The sequence below is a fragment of the Pseudorca crassidens genome, chromosome 10 (genome assembly GCF_039906515.1).
Source record: "Pseudorca crassidens isolate mPseCra1 chromosome 10, mPseCra1.hap1, whole genome shotgun sequence".
NCBI lineage: Eukaryota > Metazoa > Chordata > Mammalia > Artiodactyla > Delphinidae > Pseudorca > Pseudorca crassidens.
The window spans coordinates 65,245,464-65,269,562 of record NC_090305.1 but is presented as its reverse complement, the minus strand read 5'-3'; the positions used below and the strand labels follow the sequence as shown (position 1 = coordinate 65,269,562).

The 24,099-nt window shown below is 46.1% G+C and overlaps 1 protein-coding gene across 1 annotated transcript in view; it reads left to right on the top strand.

The window, feature by feature from the left end:
* The window catches only part of CDCP1 (CUB domain containing protein 1), a 57,044-nt gene extending 34,917 nt beyond the window's left edge, over nt 1-22,127 (top strand). The window contains exons 5-9 of the mRNA XM_067754094.1: nt 9,265-9,486; nt 10,524-10,904; nt 12,296-12,661; nt 14,699-14,786; nt 17,411-22,127. Coding sequence (XP_067610195.1) covers nt 9,265-9,486; nt 10,524-10,904; nt 12,296-12,661; nt 14,699-14,786; nt 17,411-17,843 — 1,490 coding nt within the window. The 3' untranslated portion in view covers nt 17,844-22,127. The remainder of the gene's footprint in view (nt 1-9,264; nt 9,487-10,523; nt 10,905-12,295; nt 12,662-14,698; nt 14,787-17,410) is intronic.
* Nucleotides 22,128-24,099: the final 1,972 nt, after the last annotated feature.

Genomic DNA, 24,099 nt, shown 5'->3' with positions numbered 1-24,099 from the left:
TCAAGTAGAGATAATAGGACTGTCCTCGTAGGGGTGTTGTGAGGAGCAATGAGGTGGCAGTGCCTGGCAGATAGTAAGCACTCTTTAAATGTTATCCTGCAAGGCTCTAGGTCAAGGAAGGGATACAAAGTTGAAAAAGACACAGCACTGGTCTTTAGACATTAGCCTGTAATCCAGAAGACAGATGAGACTTATAGGATGCAGGAGGTCACTTCCCAGAAGGAGTTTCTTCTTTTTATTTTCTTTTCATATCTTGTTGATTTTATTTTAATAGTTGCAATCTGGGTACCCTATTGGTGTAACATTTGGTCTCTACGTGGGTGGCCATTTCTCCACGGGCTCCTCTGGGGATGCAGCGGATAGTTGTAGGTGCCCAGGACTCTATACACTCTGCATCACTGGGATGGACGGAGTTCTCCAGGGTGGGGTCTCGGTTCTGCGTCAGCCGATTCTGTCTGTTATTTTCATTCACTCTCTTCATCAGCTGGTGGTAACAAATGCTGTTGGTCTGGTTTCTCTCTTGTACTTTCTTGCACAGATGATGGATGTTTCAGAGGAAATTTTGGTGGGCATCTCTACCCACTTGGCTCTCTTCCATACCTTGGCACTGTCTCTGCACTTGTATTGGCAGGGGTCGTCCCCTGCGTCCTTTCCTGAGTGCTTGTGGTCGGCTGTTCCCTGCTTGTGGTTGGTTGTTCTGTGCTTGTAATTGGTTGTTCCCCAACTGTGGTTGGTTGTTCTGTGCTAGGGGTGGTTGTTCCATGCTTGTGTTTGTTTTGTACTTATGGTTGGTTGGTCCATATCTGTGTTAAACTCCTATGGTTTGCCAGCAACTTCAGCCATGCCGAAGCCTCCCAGTGGTCTGCGCCAGGGTTCCTGATCTCCCTACATACACCTTCTCCTAGGCAGTGAGGAGCCACACTCTTCAGCTTTGCTTGGTCCTCAGGTCACTGCTCCAGCCAATGGTAGTCCTGGGATGGCTTAGTCATCACAAAACACCCCTCCTAACACCCTGAGGGGTGGTGAGAGGAGGGAGGGGGATGCACAAGGAAATTTCTGTGGGTGATGAATATATTCACTATCTTGATTATGTTGATGTATATACAGGTGTGTATATAGGTTCAAAACTAGGCAAATATACACCTTAGATATGTACAGATTATTGTAATTCAATTATTGCTCAGTAGAGCTGCTTAAAAATTATGTTCTCTGTAAGAAAACAAACAATTTCGGAAAGAAAAGAACAATTTTTGGTGAGGGAGAGTAGTTTATTACTGACATTGTTTAGAAATCCTAGAGCATAGTGACAATAAAAACAAGCCTGGATTTACTCAGATTTATTATTGTTTTAAAATTCTCTGTTCCCCTTTATTCCCTCACAGGGAATGAAATATCCCCACTGCCCTGACCTGGATAGGCCACTGCATGACTCCAAGTCACTTAGCAAGAAGGTGTCCTAATCTATGTGGGATTTGTGGCCTCCAGACACTGTTATGGAGGCTGGGGTTGGTGATTTTTCTGTACGGCGAGTTTTTGTCCCTTCTGAGGGTCTTTAGTTGTTTACAGCATAAGGTAGGTTACAACACACACCACTAAGAGGTAGATGGCTGGAAGCAAATCATCTGTGTGCCTTTTTGGTGGGTGCCCTGCCACCCCAAACACATCATGCCTCTCCTCTGGGCCCCCTCTCCCCAGCCCCAGCAGTAGTGCTGAGCCCTTTTTCCTCCTTGCACAGGAGATAAAGTGTTAAGGGGGAATTTGTCTCAGGTGCTCACTGCTCACCCAGTCCTTATTCCCAATGTCTGGCTGACTTTGGACATTGAAGGACCCAGTCTGGTCCTCCACCTCGAAGGACCCCACCTCCATTCCTTGTCACACACCTGCCTCTTCCTTTCTTTCCTCCCCATCAGCAGAGAACTTGTGACACACACTCATCCCCTGGATGAAGGAGCCTTTCACAAACTGTCAACTTTGTTTTAACCCTCCCTGTTAAAGATTCAGTCTCTGTGGTTGGCTAGCTGGGCCATTGGAGACCAGCAGATAGCTCTGGAGTCCCTGGCTTTGCTCTGCACTTACTGTCTGTACCAGTCGTTACTTGGAGTGGTGGATTTTTCTTGGGTCTCTTGGTCCTGCTCTGGCTGATTTTGACTCATTTTCTTATTCAGACTGTGGCAAGAGACTAATATTGTTGGAGTCTTACTCTCGGGTTTTCTCAAACCCCCTTGAAAGGGTCTTTTTACCTTCATGGCTTTCTTTTGCACCTGGAAAGGCAACAGGGTGAGCCCAGAGTGGCTTTGGTTTGGGGGAGGAGGATGGTGACTGAGTGGGAACGGAGGCTTCATGAGAAGGGGTGTGCATTGAGAAGGGGATTTGTACCCAGCAAGGACAAGTTCAGAGGCTTAGCGGGGGAGTCTTTAGGAAAAAGTGGAGCATGAAGAAGGCATTCTGACATTGCCACTGTCTCTGAACTTGGGTTGACAGGGGCTCTTCTTTCATTCCTTTCTTTGGTGCTGGGAGTGAGTCGTTGTACATGTGTGTGCAGGTCCCCTTGGTCATAGCAGAGCCTCCCATTGCCTACCCAGGGAGACTGCCCTTCTCCTATGTCAATGACCCCTGGACAGTGAGGCTCCACACCCTTCAGTTTTGCTAGGTCAGCAAGCACTATCCCCAGCCAGTGGTGTCTAAGGGGTAGGCTTAGACTAAAGAAGGTGCCACTCTTGACACTTCCAGGGTGGGGCATGCTGGGAGGCCTCGAGATTGTGGCTGGAGAAAGGGAGTGTTTCCTCAACACCCTCTAAAGACATGTCCCAAACCGACCTGCCACCCCTCCTCGTCTCCCCACGTTCAGTCCCTGTGGTGCACGTGGCAGGGAAAAGGGGATTCCTCCAAACAATTTCCCACGGCCACCCCCATTCAGTGGTTCATTCTGTTGTCTCCCTCCCCATCACTACCATGTCTCGTTTATCCATCTGAATGTCTGTGTCCCACTAAACTCCCAATCAGGCATCTTGTCTTATTCCTCTCTTTTCCTACACTCAGCACAGTTTCCAGCGCATTCCAGGCCCTCCATAAACACTGTCGCACTAATCTCAGGAGGCAGCCTCTTGTCCAAAGTGGCTTGAGAGCCAGATGCACTGCCCAAAGGCACAACCCCTCAGAAGGGGCAAGGTAGATGGGACACAGTGGGAGCACCAGGAGCCTGGCTGCTGGGGGAAGCAGACAAGGACAAGAGCATCAAAAACAGAGTGGAGGCAGAGCTGGGAGGGTTTCTCAAGCCAAAGAGGATGGCTGTCACAGCAACCATGCAAAGTCAGAGCCTCACCAAGGGTGGAAGCAGCTGTCAGAGGCACCCTGACCCCTCAGCATGCACAGTGGGCCCAGACTGAAAAAAAACAAATTCTGAATGTGGGCAGCAGGCAGATGTTACCTTGTACCTGATTGTCTCTCCCCACACCCTACTCTCTACTCTCTCTCTCTACTTTGCTGACAATATCAATTTAGCTAAAACTAGACCCAGGGGACTCCTGCAGAGAATATCTTTCCATGGCTTGAGCACAAGTGTCCTGTGTCTTAAGATGAGTAATGTACAAGCTGCTCTGGCTGATCTGGCCAGCTGTGACCAGATGTGTGAGCATGGATGGCTTACGTTGCCCAAAACGTGCAGTTCTGCAATGTCAGAGAACTTGATTTACATTTGTCTCCACCCAACACATCTTGTTTTTCAGTGCTCCGTAACGCACTCTCATCTTTTCTTTTTTTTTTTTTTTTTTTTTGCGGTACACAGGGCTCTCGCTGTTGTGGCCTCTCCCGTTGCGGAGCACAGGCTCCGGGCGCGCAGGCTCAGCGGCCATGGCTCACGGGCCCAGCCACTCCGCGGCATGTGGGATCCTCCCAGACCGGGGCACGAACCCGTGTCCCCTGCATCGGCAGGCAGACTCTCAACCACTGCGCCACCAGGGAAGCCCCTCTCATCTTTTTTGATGGTACAATACTACCATGCCATACCTGGCATTATTACCACTCCATTACCTGGAGATATAAAAAATGATTTTGGTCCTCTTGGAGTTTCATCTAATAGTCACCGTAGAGAGAGAACTTCTCTGTTGTCCCACACAGCCTGTCTCTCATTTTCTGATATTATTTCTAAAAGGTTCAAATGGCCCTGCTGATAACAATCATATGAGTTAATAGTAGTCTACCTGTCTATGTTACTCCCTGTAGTGGGAGCAGACTGCTAGCCTACTACCTTTTGCATCCTCTTCTAGCTTCTGGAAGATACGTTTACTTGCTCTGAAAATACCAGCAGAGTGAGTGTATCTTCAAGCCCTGTAGGTTTCTGGGTTAACATGATTCAAATAAGGTAGATGGATGTGTTTCCAGAATGTTATAGCAGATACTTCCAGTAACTGATCTGGGTAAATGCTGGTTGTGGAAGTAGTTGCATTGCTTCTTTTTCAGCTTTTATAACCCCCCAGAAGCAACCTGAAGCCCTTAACTAAATGTTGGCGTTGTTTTTGTTTTTTCTTGGGTAACTCCTGCTCTGTGAGTCTTTATTTACTTATTTTTGGCTGTGTTGGGTCTTCATTGCTGCATGCAGGCTTTCTCTAGTTGCGGCAAGGGGGGCTACTCTTCATTGCAGTGCACGGGCTTCTCACTGCAGTGGCTTTTCTTGTTGCGGAGCATGGGCCCTAGGGCGCGCGGGCTTCAGTAGTTGTGGTGCGTGAGCTCAGTAGTTGTGGCTCGTGGGCGTAGTTGCTCCGCGGCATGTGGGATCTTCCCGGACCAGGGATCAAACCCATGTCCCCTGCATTGGCAGGAGGATTCTTAACCACTGCGCCACCAGGGAAGCCCCTCTGTGAGTCTTTAATTTGTCCTGGAAGAGTTGACACATTGTGGCCTCTGACTTATCCCCATGGATAAGTAAGAAATCTCAGGAGTTCCTTGGTGGTCTAGTGGTTAGGATTTGGCGTTCACTCCCTTGGCCTGGGTTCAGTCCCTGGTCGGGGAAGTAAGATCCTGCAAGACTCGAGGTGCGGCCAAAAATTCTTTTCTTTCAAGAGAGAGGCAAAGGGAATCTTAGGATGATGGTACAAGGGGACCCAAGACCATACCTGGGCCCCTTTAGATGAGAGCAGTTGAGAAGGCTCTGGAGAGACTTTTCAGAAAGATAACTTGATGATATACCTAATGTTCTCATAGGTATTGAAAGGAGATTTATACAAGTGGGGGAGAGTTTGGGTGTCAAATTACTGATAAGTACATAGAAACTAAGGAAATGATTTAAACGGCAATAACTAATTCTAGGGAAATAAAATCTTGTGCAAGAAAGAGAATCAATAGCATGGAAATAACGTAACTGTGTAAACACTGTGTTACTATTGTTTACATAGGCATGATAATGTCAACACAGAATAATGATCTAACATTAAAAATATGATGGTAAAGATTGGGAAGATGGGTGGATAGCAAGTGTATGGTTTGGATGTTTGCTGGGCATGTGTACTGTGGGTGTGTGTATGTTGTATACGAGGTGTGGGGTGTGGGCAGGGGGACATGAGTGTGGGTGAAGGAGAGGAAATCCTCATCTTCTTTTGTGGGAAACCAACAAATAATACCTGAAACAGGCTCCCCTGGTGGCGCAGTGGTTAAGAAATCAAGCCAATGCAGGGGACACAGGTTCGAGCCCTGGTGCGGGAAGATCCCACATGCTGTGGAGCAACTGAGTCCGTGCGCCACAACCACTGAGCCTGCACTCTAGAGCCCACGAGCCACAACTGCTGAGCCCACGTGCCTAGAGCCCGAGCTCCACAACAAGAGAAGCCACTGCGGTGGGAAGCCTGCGCACCGCAACAAAGAGTAGCCCCCGCTCACCACAACTAGAGAAAGCCCATGCGCAGCAATGATGACACAACGCAGCCAAAAATAAATTAATTAATTAATTAATTTTTTAAAAAACCCTGAAACAGAAATATCTAGAAGCAGCAATAGAAGCATGTTGTTGGGTGCTGTGGATGTAATTGTAAAGAGAACCTGCTAAAAGAGTTGAAAGTTGTTATTCTGGGGAGTGGTCACAGTGGGGAGGGAGTTTTGTTTTCATAACAAACCTTAGAAAACTATTTGATTCGTTAAACCAGTGGTTCTCAGCCAGGAGCAATTTGCCCCCCAAGGGACATGTGACAATGTCTGAAGACATTTCTGGTTGTTATAATGGAGGGCCATAGGGGTGCTACTGGCATCTAGTGGGTGGAGGCCAGGGATGCTGCTAAACATCTTACAGTGCACAGGACAGCCCCACAACGAAGAATTACCCTGCCCCAAATGTCAATAGTGCCAAGCCAGAGAAACCCTGCTTTAAATTCTGTGCGTGCACTACTTTGATACCGTACAAATTAGGAAAGAGGGAGCGGGTAGGGAGCCTCCTGCAACCTGTGATTGGACCTCGATAAGGGTGAGTGGGGTTTCAGAAGCAAAAGGGCTCCTAACACAGCCAGGGTAGGGGTAGGGAGGGTTTCCCAGAGGTAACAACAAAGATTTTTTTTTTTTTTTTTTTTTTTTTTTGCGGTATGTGGTCCTCTCACCTGTTGTGGCCTCTCCCGTTGCGGAACACAGGCTCCGGACGCTAAGGCTCAACGGCCACAGCTCATGGGCCCAGCCGCTCCGCGGCATGTGGGATCTCCCCGGACCAGGGCACGAACCCGTGTCCCCTGCATCGGCAGGCGGACTCTCAACCACTGCGCCACCAGGGAAGCCCAACGAAGATAAATTTTAAAGGACAGTAAGATATGAGCTGAATGTGGGGCTAGGAGATTGAAAAGCTAACCATTTTCTAAATCAAATCATATTTAAGTTAACAACATTAGCATATATACTCCAGCTCTGGGTATGTCATCTCTCTGATTAAAGCACTATTAGAACTTACAGTAAAATTTACCTAGACATAAGCAATAAGAACTAAAGAAAGGAGTCAGCAGATGTGACAACCATAAGACATTTCCCTAATTTTGCTCCTAATTTGACACTGAGATCCCTGGCAGCCAGTTCAAAAGGAACAATTCTATTAAGTATATGGTTTCTGTTACCAGGAAGGAGGAAGCCTAGCAGACTCTCTTGGGAAACAGAGCTTTCCCAACTGGCACGGGACTTATTTATTCACTGGAGCTGCAGGCAGAGAGGCTAAGATACCTGATAGGCACATCAGCAAAACCCATGACTTGCAAAGGCAGCACCACCTTGCATAGGCATCTTCCTAACTTGATGGCTTCTGTAAAAGCAGAACGAATGAAATTAAAAAGCAACTCAGTAAAAAGTGATTTGCAGGGGTTCATAGTGTAGAACCTTCTAGGGATGACATTATAAAGTGAAATGACTCTTTTATAAAGTAGTCTGGTAATCCATTCTAAATAGTTGAAAAAATATTCCTATTCTCTCACCTAACAATCAGTTCTGGGATTTTATCCTGAGGAAACAGATAAAAACTAAACATGCACATGTGCTTATTAGAATCTTTTACTTCTAGTGGCACAATCATAGAAGTGACCTAAAAAAACAATAATTGGGCAGTTTTTCCAAATTATATAAGAAATACGTACATATTTTCTAACTCAAAATTCAAACATCACAGGCAAAGCTAAAATCCCCCCTGACCATCTGTATTGTCCCTACTTCCAGACCCCCCTCCTAGGGTAACCACAATTATGGGTTTGTTATATTTCTCTCCAAATCTTTTTTCTCTTCATTTAAATATTAAGTACATACATACATAAGTATGTACATGTAGAAATCACTATTTCATTTTACATAGAGACTTTATCATCAAATGGTGTCATAGTCTAAATATGGTTCTACAACTTGCTGTTTTACCTAATACTATATCTTGGAGGTTCTTATATCAGTATATTTAGATCTCCCTCATTCTTTTTAACTGCTGCGTAATATTCCATTGGTGAAAGTTTCATGGTCTGTTTAACTATTCCAGTATTACTCCAGTCACTGTCACGGCACTGACATACACATGAGGGCATATATACGCATGTCACACTGCTGGGTTATAGGGGTGTAGGGTTTTTATTTTTATACTATACACTTTCTTTTAATTTGCTTTTCTCTGGTTATAAGTAGTATTACAAGTGATATTAACAACACTTCATATTTTGGCTACTTGGACATTTATATTTCCTTTACTGTGAACTTCTCCATCATTCTCTGTAGAAAATATTTTCTCCCAGTGTGTCCCTTGTCCTTTAAACATTATTTATGGTACCTAAGTCAGAAAGATATTTTAATCTTTATTTATTTTTTTGCTTTTATAATTTTATAAAATTTATAATTTTATAAATTTTATAATTATTTAAAATTTATAATTTTTATAATTATTCCACATTTATAATTTTTTAATTATTATTATAATTATTATATTTTATTATAATTATATATTATATATTAATTAATTATATATTATAATTAATTATATAATTATATATATATAATTATATAATATATATATTATATATATTATATAATTATATAATTATATAATATATAATTAATTATAAATTATAATTATATAATTATAATTATTATAATTTTTATAATTATTCCACATTTATAAAGATATTCTCTTTGTTTTTATTTTGGTGACTGCTTTGAAGTACTAGTGTAATTTTATTCTTTTACTAATGGGAGAGACCATTCTCCTGGCCCAACCTATGGAATACTTCTTTTTGTCATTTATTTGAAATGTAGCATTTATTAGAGATTAAATTATACTATCTATGGTTCCATCCTGTCTGTGAATCTTGTATCCCTGCACTAATACCAGCTGTTGTTAATTACTCTTCATAGAGGGAGAATATTTAAATAGGTGATGCTAAATCTCCCTTAGATGACTAAGCTTAATGAATATTTTAAAAGCTTAGTGCATATGAAAACTATATGGTAAAATAAGTGTATCTGCATAAAATAATGAAGTAAAATCTGAGTATAAAATTTTATATACACCATACTGTTAAATAGGCGAAAATATGCATGCATACGCACAAGGACTAAAATGAGTTTGAAGAAATGAAAGCAGTTACATAAGGATGGACAAAATGCAGTCCACTGACTTTCTTTTTAAATTTTGTTTCAAGCTATCGTAATGTTTTCTTAATAATAAAAAAATTTCCCAGTGTCCCCCAGCCATGAGAGATTTTGTGCTCATTTTTGCCATCTCACGGGGCTCATCCTGATCCATTCTTCATGCCTGTTTTCTGTTTGTGGTTCCAGATAAAACCTACGTGGTTGACTTGAGTAACGAGCAAGCCATGTCACTGACCATCGAGCAACGGCCCGGCAAACTGAGCCGCAAATTTGTCCCCGGCTGCTTTGTGTGTCTGGACTCTCGGACCTGCAGCACCAACCTCACCCTGACAGCTGGCTCCAAACACAAGATCTCCTTCCTTTGTGATGATCTGACACGCCTGTGGATCAACGCCGAGAAAACCATAAGTACGCCCCTGCCCCTTCAGTGTGCTCCTCCCAGGCTGTGGGAGTTCTCCCCTCCCTGCCCTGTCTTAGTGGGGTCCACTGGGTGGTTTGTGAATAGTATGATCAGAAATGCCCCCGGCAGTGAGGGTGAGCAAGGGCAACCAAGAAGCACAGAGCAAGGTGGAAACACACCCACTTTGAGACCAGCAGCCTCCGTGGGAACATGCATCTTTCAGAAGCAAGTGGCATCCGCCGTGTCCATGCTCACGTCTCCTCTGTCCAGCCTCCAGTCTCCCTCCTGTGAAACCTCGTAGCCTTCCCCAACCTCCCCCATGCGCATGCCCCCTGCTTCCACGCTCACTGCTCACTTGTCTTCTGTTGCATGAGACCAAGTCTTGAGCTCAAAAACTTTGGCTTCTTCCATTTTTTATCCCTTTAGCTACTAGCCATGCCCGACATGTGCTAGTCACATAGAAATGTTTAATCAGTGGAGGGCAGCAAAACCAATAGTCACCTCCTTGCTGGGCCACCATCATCTCTGATGTGGATGCTCTTAGGGTCTCCACTGAGGCAGTAGCTAAAGCCGCGAGAGGCAAAGCAGCCAGCCCGAGGCCACCCCATTAGGAAGCGGCAGAGCTGAAACGCCAGCTGAGATCTCCCCAACTCTGCTCCCAGCTCTAACCACTACGCGAACTGCCTCCCCACAGGCAGGGACACTGGGCAGCAGGGCTGGGTGAAGGGAAAAACCTGTACCCTGCCCACGTGGCACTTAGCATCTAAGACACAGGTTGTCTTAGTTGAGAACTTGAGCAAACAAGAAGAGAAAATTTCAACCCTGAATACTCCCCAGAAGTTGTTCTGCCAGTTTAGTGGAGAGTAAGAATGCAAGAGCAGGAGGGAAGCTAGGAAAGGGGCGTCAAGGAGGCAGGAGCGCAGGACAGAGCAGGAGAGGAGAGACCAAAGGGAAAAGCGAGAAAGCCTCGGGCTGACTTGAGAGCTGGAGAGGATGCACTTCCGGTTTCCTCCCAGCCTGGGTACCACGAACCCCTCTTTCGTAGGCTGCCTGGACCACCGGTACTGCCACAGGAAGGCCTACTCGCTCCAGGTGCCGTGGTACATCCTCCAACTGCCTGTGCAGCTGCACGACTTCTCCTGGAAGCTGCTGGTGCCCAAAGACAGCATCAGCCTGGCACTGGTGCCTGCCCAGAAGCTGCAGCAGCACACTCACGAGAGGGTTTGCAACACCAGCTTCAGCTACCTCGTGGCCAGTGCCGTTCCCGGCCAGGACCTTTACTTCGGCTCCTTCTGCTCTGGAGGCTCCATCGAGCAGATTCAGGTGAAGCAGAACGTCTCGGTGACCCTCCGTGCCTTTGCCCCCAGCTTCCAGCAAGAGGCCTCCAGGCAGAGCCTGACCGTGTCCTTTGTCCCCCACTTCAAAGGTAAGGTGGTCTTTCACTCTCTCCCCATCTCGATGCCCTCTTAGCCTTTCTTATGGGGACACTTATCTTATTTTGGTTTTCTGATCGTCTCAATTGTCAATTTGAAGAGAAGGGATAGCTGAGTGGGCTGTTCCTTATACAAGATGATGAGTCCTAATCCTGACTTTACCATTAACCTAGTGTGGAAAATTCCAGGAGTTAGAAATAAGACTATCTGACAGTGGGAGGTGATGGTTGGTAGGCAGCAGAACAAATAATCAGGTTCAAGGCTTTTTTGGAAGCAGGCAGGGCATAAATGAGAACTAACCAAATATTCCCAAGTCCTGGATTCTTGAAGTGGTAACATACAAATCCTTATGCAGATATTTTTATGATTCTGCTTTGACAATTCAGAACGCAGTTTGGAGGGCACAGAGGAAGGAATACTGGGAGAGAGATGAATCTCTAGAGCGTTCTCCTGCATGAGGGAGCAGACCCCTCCTGGGAGGCTAGTATATGATCTTCTCAGGCAGCAAGTGAGGTTTAAATTGGTCACAACGGTGAACTCTACATTGTTGATTTTAAAATTCACAGTCACCACTACAAGTTGCTAAGTTCATTTTTAAAATTGACCAAGACCTTAATTCAAGGTTTACCCTGTAATTTTGTTCTCAGAGGCATGAGTGGGAGGGAAATGAATCTGGCCGTAAGATTAAGGTCATTCCACGTTGCCTGGTATCTCCAAGGTTACCAGAGAAACTCCTTCTGGGGAATCTTTGAAAATAAGACACACCATCCTCAATGTGGAGTGTTGGGGTTTTATCTCACCTGAAGATAAGGAGTGGATTAGTTGACATGTCAGAGACCCTTTCAACTTTGCAACCAGAAAGAATTCTTCCCAGAACCTGAAGTTTTCTAAATCTGCAAAATAGAAATCAGTATACACCAGTCCCACCATGGAGCAGGGTGTTGGATAGACATTAGCTCCATTGAGGGCATTTCTGAAAGGAAGCTGAGACAACCACCAGTTTGGCAAACTGGCCTGTTTTGTGTTTGTTTGTTTGGTTGGTTGTTTGGTTGGTTTTTTCAAAAGGCCCGAGAACCTAATCTGAGACTATATTCCTTTGCTGACCAATATGGTAGCCACTGGCCACACGTGGCAATTTAAATTTAAATTAATAGTAAACAAAATTAAAAATTCAGGTCTTCAGTCACACCAAGCACGTTTCAAGTCTTCAACAGACACATGCGGCTGTGGCTACTCTCTTAGCCAGTGCAGATCCAGAGCCTCTCCATCATGGCAGGAAGCTCTGTAGTCTGGACAGTATAGCATCATCTCCTCCACCCTCCTATTCTCTCCATCCTGATTGAGTGAAACAACATCTGAGTGGATTCTCTTCCTTTTCCTGCAGAGGAAGGTGTTTTCACAGTGACCCTGGACACGAAAAGCAAGGTCTACCTGAGGACCCCTAACTGGGACAAGGGCCTACCATCCCTCACCTCCGTGTCCTGGAACATCAGCGTGCCCCAAGACCAGGTGGCCTGCCTGACCTTCCTCAAAGAGCGGACGGGCGTGGTCTGCCAGACAGGGCGTGCGTTCATGATCATCCAGGAGCAGCGGGCCCACACCGAGGAGATCTTCAGCCTGGAGGAGGAGGTGCTGCCCAAGCCAAGCTTCCGCTATCACAGCTTCTGGGTCAACATCTCCAACTGCAGCCCCATGAGCAAGAAGCAGCTGGACCTGCTTTTCTGGGTCTCGCTTACCCCAAGGACCATGGGTAAGGTCTTTCGGGGGTGGTGGTGGATAGCAGTTGGTAGCTGAGGGATCAGGAGCAAGACTGGAAGGCAAGTCAGAAAGCATGGATTTGAGTCCTGGCTGTCCATGTATCAGTCAGCTGTTGTGTCAATAATACTGTATAACAAACCACCCCAGAACTCAGTGGCTTAAAAACAGCCATTTGTTATTGCTCACATGTTGGCTGGGCAGTTCTGAGCTGGGCTTGTCAGGGTTCATTCACTCAAGCACCTGTGGGCAGCTGCAGGTTGGTTAGAGGACTTTGTCAGTCTTGGCCGGGCACTCTCACATGTCTGGAGCCCAGCCAAGATCAGCCGTGATAACTGAGATTCCTTGGCTCTCCTCAGCATGGTCTCTTATCCTCCAAACTGGGGCCTGTTCTCATGGCAGAGGCAGAGAGATCCAAGAGAGGCTGGGGGAAGCATGCAAGGTGTCCTGACGCTTAGGTTAGGAACTCATACCCTGTCCCTTTGACAGCATTGGTTTGGTCAGCCCAGATTCAAGGGGTGGACAAGTAGACTCCATTTCTTGATGGGAGGAGCTGCAGGATCACACAGTAAATAAAGGACATGGGTCAGGGCAGGGGAAGAATTAGGGCATTTTGGTAGTCAATCTACTATTAACCTCTTTCTGACATAGGGGAAGTCTCTTTACTCCTCTGATCTTCCTCTGCAGAGAATAGATGATTGTAACTACCCCATAAAATTATCACTGGGGATTCAATGTTGGTGATTAAACTGTGAGGACCTGGAAAGTGTGACACAGATACATGATGCTGGCTTTTTTTATTTAGTCCAGTGAAACATTAGAATCCTTGAATGCCCTCAGTCGTGGGCCTCAGAGCCATGATGAGGATTTTGCCTTTATGCCCAAAGTGGTAGTATCCACTGAAGAGTTTCAGGCAATCTGTGGTGGGGCCATGTTAGCCCTTGATTCCAAGACAGTCACAGAGCACCACAGAGTGTTGGAACCACGGAGTTTTTTTCCCCAGCCCCTTCCCTTCTGGGTGGTCAGATAGACTATGTGTCCACCCAAGGCCACACAGGTGATTAGCAGCAAGAGAACCGACGGGGACCAGAAGCCACAAGTGAAAAGCTCGCCCACACTCTCAGATTAGCTCCTGAGTTTTCTTCCTCTCTTACATTCATTTTCTGTCATTTATTTCTAGTCCTATTTTCTCACAGTCTCACCTTTTGTTTTCTTATTGAACAAGCCAGAAATTCTAAATCCTGGTTTGGTGCAGGGCTCTCTCTCTGATATATTTTCTTTTTCCTTTGTACAACTGTAGGAGAAGGACAGCACGCATGAAACAACCCTCTCCTTAACTCCTTCACCTCTGACTTTTGACTCCTTGCTTTCTTCTACACCCCCTGCTCTTCTCTCCTCCAACATGGGCTGTGGCGATCAGGGGAGCACAGCTGGGATAGGCCAGGAGTAGCCTCTGGAATAGATCTGGTAGGTCCCCTAGTTTGTTTTAGTTATCTTTCACTGCATAACAAACTATTCCAAGATTTAGTGGCTTAGACAATAACCTTTTTTTTTTTGCTCACAATTCCATGGGTCAGGAATTTGGATGGAGCACAGCAGGTGGCTCATCTCTGCTCTAAGATATGAGGGGCCTCAGCCAGATGCCTTGAATAGCTAGAGGGGGGCTGGGATGGTTCACCTTTGCTCACTTTCAAGGCTGGGAGCCTTGGTTTGTCTTCCTCATGGAGTCTCCACATGGCTACTTGGGCTTCCTCACAGCATGGTCTCAGCATAGTCAGACTTCTTACATGGTGGCTGGCTTTTCCTCAGGAAGCGCAGGAAGCTGCCAGGTTTCTAAAAGGTTAGGTCCACACCAGCACAGCCCATATTCAGGAGGAAAGGAAACAGATTCCCCTTAAAGGGAGGAGCAGCATGTGCGTACGAGGAGGGAAGGAATGGATGGTAGCCATCTTTGAAGACTGTCTACTGGAGTTCATCACCAGCCTGACACCAAGTGTCTCCCCATTCTCCTCCCTTGTGTCTCTGTTCACAGACCTGACTGTCATCATCCTCGCAGTGGTGGGAGGTGGCGCCTTACTGCTGTTTGCCCTCGGACTCATCATTTGCTTTGTGAAAAAGAAGTAGGTGGAATTTCTCGAACTGTCTTCACCTGAGCTGACACCTCCTTACATCACACAGACCAGAGCTGTCATTAATTATTGACTTTTTCCCTTGCTTTCCATTTTCCCCCGCAAAGATCAATGTTAAATAATATTGCCAGGGCGGGTACTTCCCTAGCGGTCCAGTGGTTAAGACTCCGTGCTTCCAGTGCAGGGGGCGCCGGTTCAATCCTTGGTCGGGGAACTAAGGTCCCACGTGCTACGCAGTGCGGCCAAAAAAATAAATATTGCAGGGGGTGAATTCCCTGGCAGTCCAGCAATTAGGACTCCAACCTTTCACTGCCGAGGGTGCGGGTTGGATCCCTGTTTGGGGAACTAAGATCCTGCAAGCCACCTGGCGTGGCCAAAAAAAAGAGAAGTGGAAAATAAATAATATTGCTGGATGTGAATTATGCTTGGAGGGGCAAAAAATCCCCTACCTAGTAGGAAAAAAAGTACACATGCGGTGACATTTTAGCCTGCAGTTTTACGCAGCTGCCTCAGCATAAGTCCCCTGTGAATCATTTACTGTCTGCTCATTAGACTGTGGTCCTCACAGGGGTGATCTTGGCAGGAAAACGCTCCCGTAGACCCTGCCAGACCAGGCCTGTGAACCCGCTCCCCCCGTCACCTTGAGGAAAACACACTCACGCTGCCCAGCTTGTTCTCCTCCAGTTTCTTAAACAAACTGTCTGTTTTATGCTTGTTTATTGGCCTCCAGACAAGCATCAAAAAGCCAGCCCTGTGGGCAAGAGGAAGGAAGACCCAGTTAACTGACTCAGTCTCACCTTCCACCCCCTCAGGATAACAGCTTCTGTTTTATGAGAGGAAAGTGTTGACCTTTTTAGACAGAGTACATGCTGCTGCCAGATTTCATCAGTTCTGCTCCTATTTCTAATTAAAGCCATGGGGGCGGGGGGAATCTATTTCCCTTAGCAAAAAACTAAAAAAAAATTTTTTTTATTAACTGGGGCCATGAGCAAACAATTGAAATTGCTGATCAGAAATGTCTCTACTGATGAGGGTGGGTTGGCAGGTTCGGGGGAGGCGTCTTCTCTGTGAAATGTGATTGCACACATCTGGCATGAGGGAAAAGGACTTCTTTTAAAGAAACATCATTGTATCACTCCTCTCAGGAAACTTTCCTGTCTGGGGTGCACAGTATGTTCCACCCAGATGGGAAAGCATGGCATTAACACTGGGCCCCAGGTTCCTCATCAGGAGGGAATTGGACGAGGGGAGGGGCCAGCACTTGCCTCCATCCCTAAAGTGCCCCAGTCCCGGCCTGGGAATTACCAGCCCCTGCCTTGCTGTGGGGGAGGCCACTGGCTGGCAGGTTTGCATAAGGCTTGTCTGTCCCCAAGTTGGGTTGGGAGGGAGGACGGGTTCCTGCCATGAGAAGGAGGGCAGACAGTGCCGTTGAACTTGGTCGTGAAGCATGTATTTCCTGAGGGTCTCCTGGGCCCTAGGAACCAGGAGAGGTGCTGGGGATACACAAGACACAGTCTTTTCTCCTGCCGTCTATGGGGGCAGAGGGACTAAAGAAGCAGGCAAATAAGGAGGCGGTGTCAGGACAGTGTGAGAAGAGCTTGGTGGGGACAAGCAAGGTGCTGTAGGAGCACATGGGCGGAGCATTGCTACAAGGCTTCAGGCTGGAGGCCTTGCAGCCTGTCATCCTGGCCAGGGAACCCAGTGTTACAAGCTACATGTACTAGATTTATTTTTATCTGAGAAAAGTACAGGTTCACAATGAGTGAACCGCCAGCCATGCATTATGTGGTCCATTATGCTAATTGAGCTACTGTCCTCCATTTGAATCTCTGGTCAGCTAAAAAGTCAGCATCCCCTGCTTTTCACTGGTGGAGATGGAGGGCGAGGCTTTGTTTTCCGAGGCAGGGAGTGCAAATGCCCATCCATGTCCAATACCAAAGAACATTACAAACCAAGCATTAATGGTGTTAGGGAGGAACCTGGGCACCCCAGCCTGACTTTTGTCTTCTTTGTAGCTCTTTCCTCTTTTGGAGGTTACTGCTGAAGGGACTGGATCCCTCTGCTGATGCTGAGTCCTACTGTCCCCAACTCCAGCTAAAAACTAAGATACAACCTTCCTGAGGTTGTATCTGAGTGTCATATGCTATCATTTAGAAACTAGATGGTCGTAGTTTGTGCCCATGCAAAACTGAGATGAAGCATTAGCTACAGGAAAGAACTCAGAGAGTTATAGAAGGTTGGCCTAGGTACACCCGTGCTTGATGTGGTTGGTTTGGGACACCACCTGTCTCTGCTAGGAAAGAGAGGTTGTCAGATGTCTCTACCTTTGGATACCACGCAGGTATCAAAGCAAACTCAGGCACAGAGGGTGTTAACAGTGCCCTCTCTAAACCACTCTCTGCTCCTGTTTCCACCTTAAAAACTGGAGACAGAAGCTGGTCCCTTTCTAACTGTTCGCTGAGGACAGCAGTTTCAGTTTCAAACGCTAAGCTATTTGAGGGACTTGGGGGAGACCCAGTCAGAACCCTGAATGATCTTCATTCCAGTAGGGATGTACAGTTGGTGAGCCTCTAAGATCGTTTTCTTCCTGACTTCTGTCTTGTTCCCTTCCTCAGTAGGAAAAAGAAGATCAACAAGGGCCCAGCTGTAGGTATCTACAATGGTAACGTCAATACCCAGATGCCGATGCAGCCAAAAACGTTTCAGAAAAGACGGAAGGACAACGAATCCCACGTGTATGCCGAAATCGATGACACCATGGTGTATGGGCATCTGCTGCAGGATTCCAAAGGGTCCTTCCTCCAGCCAAAGGTGGACACCTACCGGCCCTTCCAGGGCCCCACAGGGGACTGCCCTCCCTCCCCACCCCACATATGCTCCAGGGCTCCAACTGCAAAGTTGACCGAAGATGAGCCATCCTCTGGCTTCCTTTCTGAGTCTGAGAGCGAAACGTACACCTTCTCCTACCCCAGCAGCAGGAATATAAGCAATGGGAACACAGACCCTCCCTTGCTAGAAACCTACGAGACCATGGAGCCTGGGGAATAATTTGGACCCACCCCTAAGACTTGACATAAAGCAGGGCACTGAGATGCCCTTTAGGGTTCCCACCCAGAAATCCTGAAGAAGAGGAATTCTGTGGAAGGATAGCAGGAGGTTTTTCTGGATGCCACCAACTTCTGATTTCCAAGTGGACTCATTCCAGTGCTGAGACATTGAAAAGATGAATTGTGATCTGGATACAATCATCACAGTGAAAGTCCTTCTAAACTCAGGTTGGGTTGTAACCAGTCCATAATGAGAGGGGAGAGGCTGAATCACGCAGGACAGGGATGCAGTGAGCCCTGGATTTGGATTTGGATTTGGATTTGGACTTCTTCAGGTTGACAGTGCCAACCCCTAGGAGCCCACGGAGACCCGTGCTCTCACTGGGGTCCCCTGGGTGGAAATGTCAGTATGCTTTATTATATTTATTTGGTGGTCCTGTGTATTTAAGAAGTCAATTGTATAGCCATGCAGCTCTTTTCACCTGACGTAGTGACAGCTCACGCTAACTGGTTAGTTGGCTGGGTTTTGACTTCTGCTCACCACTAGATGTGCTTGTCCCCTGGGAGGTGGGAATAATTTGCAGTCTGTCCAGCCAGAAAAGGGTGTACGTGTTTGAGGGTACTGACGCACATCTGCTTTGATAAGAGACTTGCTGGTTCTCTTGCTCTGTGTGTGGTTATCCTACCATAGAAATCCATCTTGAGTCTCACTGTCCTTTGACCTAGAAGTAAGAGAAATTTCATGGAATTGCCATGTGTGGCTCTCCCAGCTGCAGCAATACTTTAGCATCTAAATAGAAATTTAGAGAGTATTTTCATCCTCTAAAAACATTGAAGGATACACCAAAGGGTGGCCGCCTGTATTAGTTTCCTAATGCTACTGCAACAAATTACCACAAGCATCGTGGCTTAAAAGAACGCAAATTTCCTATCTTAGGGCTCTGGAGATCAGAAGCACAAAATGGGTTTCACTGAGCCAAAATCCATGTGTCAGCAGAGCTGTGCTCCTTCTGGAGTCTCTAGGGGAGAATCCATCTCCTTGCCTTTCCCAGTTTGTAGAGACTGCTCACTTTCCTTGCCTCAGATGGTGGCAATGTGACATTCTTGCTTCCCTCTTTTACTGACAAGGACCTTTCACTTATAAAGCCCGGCCGGATAATCCAGAATTATCTCCCCATCTCAAGATCTTTAATTACACTGAAAAGTCCCTTCTGCCCTGTAAGGTAACATATCCACAGGTGCTGGGGATTAGGACATGGACCATTATTCTGCCTACCACACCTTTCCTGCCCCTGCAGGAGAGACTGGAGAATGATCCAGCCTACAGGTGTGTTTTGTTTAGCCTGTGCATCTTTTTAAAGAGTTAGTCACCAACATTTAAAATTATAAAATGTTTACATAAAATTCTGGATCAGAAGGTCTGGCCATGCTGCGGCTCACATTCTCACCGAGCAACAACCAGCTGGAGTTGAAACACAGCTCATCTTTAGATGCGGCATCTGGTTCACCAGTTCACCACAGGGCCCACCAACCCTGTCACCTCACACACTGAGGCTGAGGGTCTGCTGCTATTGGTCAACACCCTGCAGAGTTGCTTCTCATAATGAAATGGAAAGTTCAAGACTCATATCTCATATGAAATAAGAAGACAATTCTTAAGGCTGATGGGTGCTTCAGGAAAGTTTCTTTTACACACAGCCCACATCCTTCATTTATACTAATTACCAGCCCAGCTCCTGTGGGCATTTGCCTTTGTGGCCCCTGTTCTCATCCGGGAGGAGAAGAATTGTGTTATGGCTTGTCAGTACAGTCCCAGGTCGATACTTCTGTGGCAAAACCTCCTTTAAAAAGTAGATGTAGGGCTTCCCTGGTGGCGCAGTGGTTAAAGAATCCTCCTGCCAATGCAGGGTACGTGAGTTCAAACCCTGGTCCAGGAGGATCCCACATGCCACAGAGCAACTAAGCCTGAGCGCCACAACTACTGAGCCTGTACTCTAGAGCCCACGAGCCACAACTACTGAACCCGCATGCCACAACTACTGAAGCCTACGCGCCCTAGAGCCCGTGCTCCGCAACAAGAGAAGCCACTGCAATGAGACGCCCGCTCACCATAACAAAGAGTAGCCCCCGCTCGCCGTAACTAGAGAAAGCCCGCGCGCAGCAACAAAGACCCAATGCAGCCAAAAATAAATAAATTTTTAAAAAATAAAATGAATTAACTTTAAAAAAAAAAAAAGAAAAGTAGATGCAGGTCGTCGTGTTCAGTGACTTCACCTTGGAAATACACTGCCCAGACTTGTCCACCTGCTACTTTGCCTCCATGAAAAGGAGTTTTGCAATCTCCTAAATGGTGTGTTCCAGGGTTTTTTTTAACTCTTTCCAGGAGGAAGAGTATGTTGGGGTTTTTTAAATTATGCCTTCGGTGCTGACAGTGACACCTTTACTTCTGAAAGGCTGGCTCTGCTCAGGGACCCTCAGCGTCGACATGAGATGCTGGCAAACACCCTCCAGGAAGGGCCAGAGGAGGGCTGTGCCTTCCTTCCCTCTGCTGAAATTGTATCAATATTTAAAATCATCGTTGGGGCCCTGACCCTCCATTCTCTGCCTTCTCTGACCTCCTGGCTGCTTCTGACAGTCACTCAGTCAGTGCTCTGAATCCCACCCTTAAAGCATGGCTGTCATCACACGCCACCTTTACTCACAAGGGCACCACGTGGCCATTTTCTTTTAACCGAGAGCTCAAAACTCCAGGCCAAGTTGCTGTCTTCCTGAGACCTCAGGTAGATTTAATGTTTTCCAAAGACATGCCTCCTTGAAGGGGCCAGCCCGACATACCCCTGGCTCTTTTCTTTAAAGCCCAGGCCCCACTTCTGTAAAATATTTCAGGGTCACTGAAAACCAAACACATTTGTTGAAGCCTAGCTTGTGCCAGCACAGTATCCTCCACGCTGGGTCTGCTGATGCCGGGCTGCCCTCACGCCCATCCTCTGTACCTGTGACAAAGCCCGACTCAGACAGGACTGGTTAATGCTGCAGTCATTTTGCATGGGAGGGCGATGTCTCAAGGAAGAGTCATGGGGGAAAAGCATAAGTCCATGGAACATAACCTGGGTCAAGGTTGGGACTGATCTGTGTGGATCTGCAATGCTTAACTCAAAATAATTTATTTGTTGTATATACTTTTGAGGCAGCATTTTATTCATTTCCTATACTTTTTTAAATAAACAAATATACAGAAAAAAAGGCATCAGGTTGTTTAAATGCTTTGGCGACCTGTCCCCTGGTTCAGCTGAGGCCCTCATTTCCCAGGTTCAACATGGGCTCAGCAGATTCCATCTTCTCTATGTGTTTATGGTCCAGCAAGCTGGACTCCGGGTTGCCAATGAGTGACTGAGAGGCCAGAGTTTGTTCTGTTCTTGTTGAGGCAACCTGAGCCCCCTCTCTGTGACCCTCCCAATACCTGACCCCCACAGAGGCCACCCTTGCCACTGACTGCTCTACACCCAGTGCAGGTCACCAGCCACCAGAAAGGCAGTGGGAGAGGGAAGCTCCAAGCGGGTCCCCACCACCTGCCATGCACTTGGAGGGGAGACCCAAGTACACGGAGGAGACCGGGCACGGCTGTGTAACAAACCACAGCAGACCTTAGTGACTTAAGAACAATCACATATTTTGCCACAAACCCACGTTGAGCAGGGATCAGCAGGGATGGCTTATCTCTGCTCCGTGTGGCCTTTCTGGAGCAGCTCAACTAGAATCCACTTTCAAAATGGTACATCACACAGCCGGCAAGTTATTGCTGGCTGCCAGCCGGGAGCATTGATTCCTCATCATGTGGACCACTCACTCCACAGGGCTTTCTGGGCTTCTTCACAACACAGAGGCTTGCTTCCCAGGGCGAGTGTTCCCAGCATCAGGATGTCAGAGCTGCTAGTCCCTCAAGGCCTGGGCCTGGAAGCTGGCACAGTGTCACATCCATTCTAGCCTATGGGTGCGTCAGTCTCAGAGCCTCAGGTTTAAGGGGATGCATATATTGCATCGTAAGAGCATTAAATTTGTAGAGAAGTGACAAGACAAAGGAAAAGTACTTTGAGCTTCTAGGAGTGAGTGGCAAATTGTGAAAAGGTAAATAAACGGGGGGAGTTAATGGAAAATACGGGTTTTCGCAAGGTGTGTTGTATAGATTTCTCTGCTGTCATCTCTGGGCTAAGAGTCTAGAGTTGTCTCTGTTGATTAAAGAATCAAACTGTCCTTCCCGGTAGAGAGGGAGAGGACAGAGAATTTTTCTTGTGTCTGTTTCTTCTTAATTGCCTTCAGCTCAAAATGATCCTTACACCAGGCTTGCATGTTTTGGGGTGGGATACTCTGAATCCCTCATTCTCCCATTTGAAACATCAATAAGTTTCATATATTAAAAGTTGAATTGGCAGCTGTGCAGAGAGATTTGGGTTCGAAGTATTGAAATAAGAGATCTACAAAGGTGGAAGCACCATAGATGGAACAAGGGGAAAAGAGCAAATCTAAGTATATTGCCCCATATCTTACTGAATCAGTCTCTTTAGACGTGGGAGTAAGTCACCCTGGTGAAACAGTTGTGTTTCATTTCAGGAAATGGTACTGCAGGTGGGAGCAGGGTGCCCACTTAAGTTAAGCCTCTATATAGTGTGAGCAATCAGGCACTTAATGAGGGACACTTCTATAGAAAATGAAGGGGGGAAAGGGCTAATGGTTAGAACAAACTGTAACCTCAGTTTTTGAGTCCAGAAGGTAGTTAGAAGATTTCTAGATGTTGGGCTCAAAGCATTTATTTATTTATTTATTTATTTATTTATTTATTTATTTATTTATCTATCTTCCAGTTTTATTGAGATAATAATTAACATACAACACTGTATTAGTTTAAGGTATACAGCATAATGATTTGACTGACGTACATCATGAAATGGTTACCACAATAAGTTTAGTGAACATCCATCATTTCATATATATACAAAATTTTAAAAAAATTTTTTCTTGTGATGAGAACTCAGGATTTACTCTCTTAACTTTTGTATATAACATACAGCAGTGTTAAGTATATTAGTCATGCTGTACATTACATCCCTAGTACTTATTTATCTTATAACTGGAGTTTGCACCTTTTGATCACCTTCATCCAACTCCCCCCTCCCCCACTCTCCTGCCTCGTTCCATAACTTTTTTTCTTTTCTTTAACATCTTTTTTGGAGTATAATTGCTTTACAGTGTTGTGTTAGTTTCTGCTGTGTAACAAAGTGAATCAGCTATACGTATACATATATCTCCATATCCCCTCTCTCTTGTGTCTCCCTCCCACCCTCCCTATCCCACCCCTCTAGGTGGTCACAAAGCACCGAGCTGATTTCCCTGTGCTATGTGGCTGCTTCCCACTAGCTATCTATTTTACATTTGGTAGTGTATATATGTCCATGCCACTCTCTCACTTCATCCCAGCTTACCCTTCCCCCTCCCCGTGTCCTCAAGTCCATTCTCTATGTCTGTGTCTTTATTCCTGTCCTGCCCCTAGGTTCTTCAGAACCATTCTTTTTTTTTTAGATTCCATATATATGTGTTAGCATACGGTATTTGTTTTTCTGACTTACTTCACTCTGTATTACAGACTCTAGGTCCATCTATCTCACTACAAATAACTCAATTTTGTTTCTTTTTATGGCTGAGTAATATTCCATTGTATATATATGCCACATCTCAAAACATTTTTAGATGGTGGAGTGAGAATAGCAGTGCCAAGCCAACGAATTTCCTAGTTTGCAATTTGAATGTCTGGTGCTAGCATCTACATCAGCGTCACAGTCACAGATATTCCTCAGTGCAGAGCATGGAGGTGTCCAGCTGCACTTTGCAAGGTTTCTCCTCCTTCTGCTGCTCCTTCTCCTTTTTTTTAGACAGTCCTAATAAGGATCTGGACAGCCAGGTTTTAGTTCTCAGTGACACCAAGTTGGGAGGGGGAAAGGAAAAATGGAAATGTTAATTACTAAAATGCACAAATGTTAGGAGCCAGTTTAGCAAGAGGTCAAAAAGCTCAGAGACAGTGAGCATGGCTAGAATTTGACAACCCACAAGAATACACTATATTTTTTCTATTGACACATAGAATTTCTCTCTATAATTATCCCCATTTCTATCAAAGATAATCAAAGAATATTTTGTTTGAAATATATAGTCTCATTAAATTGGGCCTAATCATTTACATAAGTGCAGCATGAGTAGTAACATTT